This window comes from Galeopterus variegatus, unplaced genomic scaffold (assembly GCF_000696425.1).
Source record: "Galeopterus variegatus unplaced genomic scaffold, G_variegatus-3.0.2 Scaffold407, whole genome shotgun sequence".
NCBI classification, from domain to species: domain Eukaryota; kingdom Metazoa; phylum Chordata; class Mammalia; order Dermoptera; family Cynocephalidae; genus Galeopterus; species Galeopterus variegatus.
In genome coordinates this window covers 550,835-552,851 of record NW_007726518.1, presented here as the reverse complement: position 1 = coordinate 552,851, position 2,017 = coordinate 550,835, and the positions used below count along the sequence as shown (strand labels likewise).

Sequence of the window (2,017 nt, the reverse complement as noted above, 5' to 3'; positions counted from 1 at the left end):
CAATGTATAAGCTTTTTAATTTTTTTTTTAAAAATACTTTCATTATAAGCTTGTATCTTGTGAGAAGACACAGGAATGACAAAGGTTGTGTCATGCCATCATGTGGCTGCTCTGTAAGTCCCCTCTGGTAATCGATGGATGTGCTTACTTCTAAAGAAACTGACCCTGATTGTGATGCAGTCACTGCATCAATATAGCCAACAAAATCATAGATTCAGATGCCTCGCTTAGTTTTACGTTATTAGCCCTGGCACTAGTACCCCTCATCTTTTTCTAGAAGGGATTTGACATAATTTACTACACACACAAGCACACATGCTTACCATGTATTATATAATACATATAAATATATATGTATGTCTTACATCTTATTTGATTCTCAGAATAAGCCTATTAGGTAAATGGAGAAGATAAAATTTTTGCTATCTGTCTCTTGATAATCACATACAGACAAGTACATTAGCATTCAGGAAGAGTTAATGACTTATCCAAAGTCACAAGATAAATGGTGGGTCAGGGATCCAAACCCCAGTCTTCTGATTCCTAGACAAGGGTGTACTTTTTGAATTGTAGTACTATAGGTAGTCACATTTACTTGAAAAAATAACAGTAGAACCATGGGAAAGAGTCATGATATAATCTTTGTGGGAAAAAAGGTGGATTGCATATTGTTATGATCTTTTTATAAAAAAATTAAAACCATGTATGCAAAGAAACAGAGAAAGCAGATCTCACTTTTGTAAAAAAAATAATAATGTTTGTGTGTGTGTGTTGTGTGAGGGCAAAAAATGCTAGGTATACAACAAAATATTGACACTGGATGTTGGACAGATGGATGACTTTTATGTTTATTTTTTTACGTATCTGTATTTTCTACAATTTTTCAATTTGTTCTAAGAAAGAAAATAAAGGCTATATATCTTTGGAGAGTTTGAGCCTAGGGACTGTTACTCAAACCTGGTAGCAGGTGTCAAGGAAATCTTGAATTTCATTGCAGCTTTCATGCCTAGATACTATTCTCTTTCCTGAAACTATTTATTGTCTTTGTTTCCAGAATTTGCATTCCTCTGGCCTAACACCAAGAATAAACAAAAAGCAGCTTCTAACACCAATTAGTTACTCATAAGTACCATTCAAAGTCACAGGTAGTGCAAACAGATGTGGTGCGGTCTGGTCTCCCATTTTTCAATGTGATTCTTCTTTTGCGTTTGAAACATAGATTTTTGGAAGCAAGTGCTCCAGAGCTCGCCGCCCATCACCACGGCCTTACCTGTTGATCTCCAGTGTGTGCACACCATACTTGCTCTCGATTCTGTACTTTCCTGGTTCAGCTGCCTGGCAAATCAAACTACCATCTTTGTACCTAAACGAGAGAAATGTAACATTTATTCTAGTTTAAGGGCAGATTTTTTTTTTTTTTTCAGTTTCCTCCCAGCCTCTCACTGCCCCTCTAATATGCTACTGTTCTATTTCTGTGTGCTTCCTTCCATAGTGCTGCAGGAGGGTAGGCAGACTGGGACACTGGGGGATAGATCCAGAGCCCACATGTGGGTTTGTTTTTGTTTTTGTCTTTTTAAGAAGTGGGCAGCACTTGCATAATTCAAAGTATCCGGCAATCCTCAACCTGTGACAGATGGCGTTCCAAAAGTCTGCTTGAACTTTGTTAGGAATTTAGAACTTATTCCATAAGAAAAAAAAATGTCACTGATGATAGTTAAGTCCTAGACTAGACTACTTTGGACATAGTGTATCTGGGATCACTAGGAGAATTCTACAGGATCTAACCACACTGAATCCTGCCTAGAGGAAGCTGGCTTCATCCTTTCACATGGACAGCAGGACCACATCTACTGGTGAGTCTCCACCCGTCAGGCTGCCTCCTGAACAGCCACAGAATCAAGTTGCAAAGACCCTGCGCTGCTGAAAGTCCCAGTCCAGGGAACAAATGAATATACACTGTGTGTGTTTATGTATGTATTTAATTTTAGCAACAGATGTTAACACAAAAGGATCTGTG

At 38.1% G+C, this 2,017-nt stretch overlaps 1 protein-coding gene across 1 annotated transcript in view; it reads right to left on the bottom strand.

Annotated features, from left to right (window-relative positions):
- Window positions 1–2,017, bottom strand: part of MYOM2 (myomesin 2) — a 107,073-nt gene that overhangs the window by 103,376 nt on the left and 1,680 nt on the right. Inside the window, exon 3 of the mRNA XM_008568408.1 lies at window positions 1,271–1,363. Within this exon, the coding sequence (XP_008566630.1) occupies window positions 1,271–1,363 (93 nt within the window). The remainder of the gene's footprint in view (window positions 1–1,270; window positions 1,364–2,017) is intronic.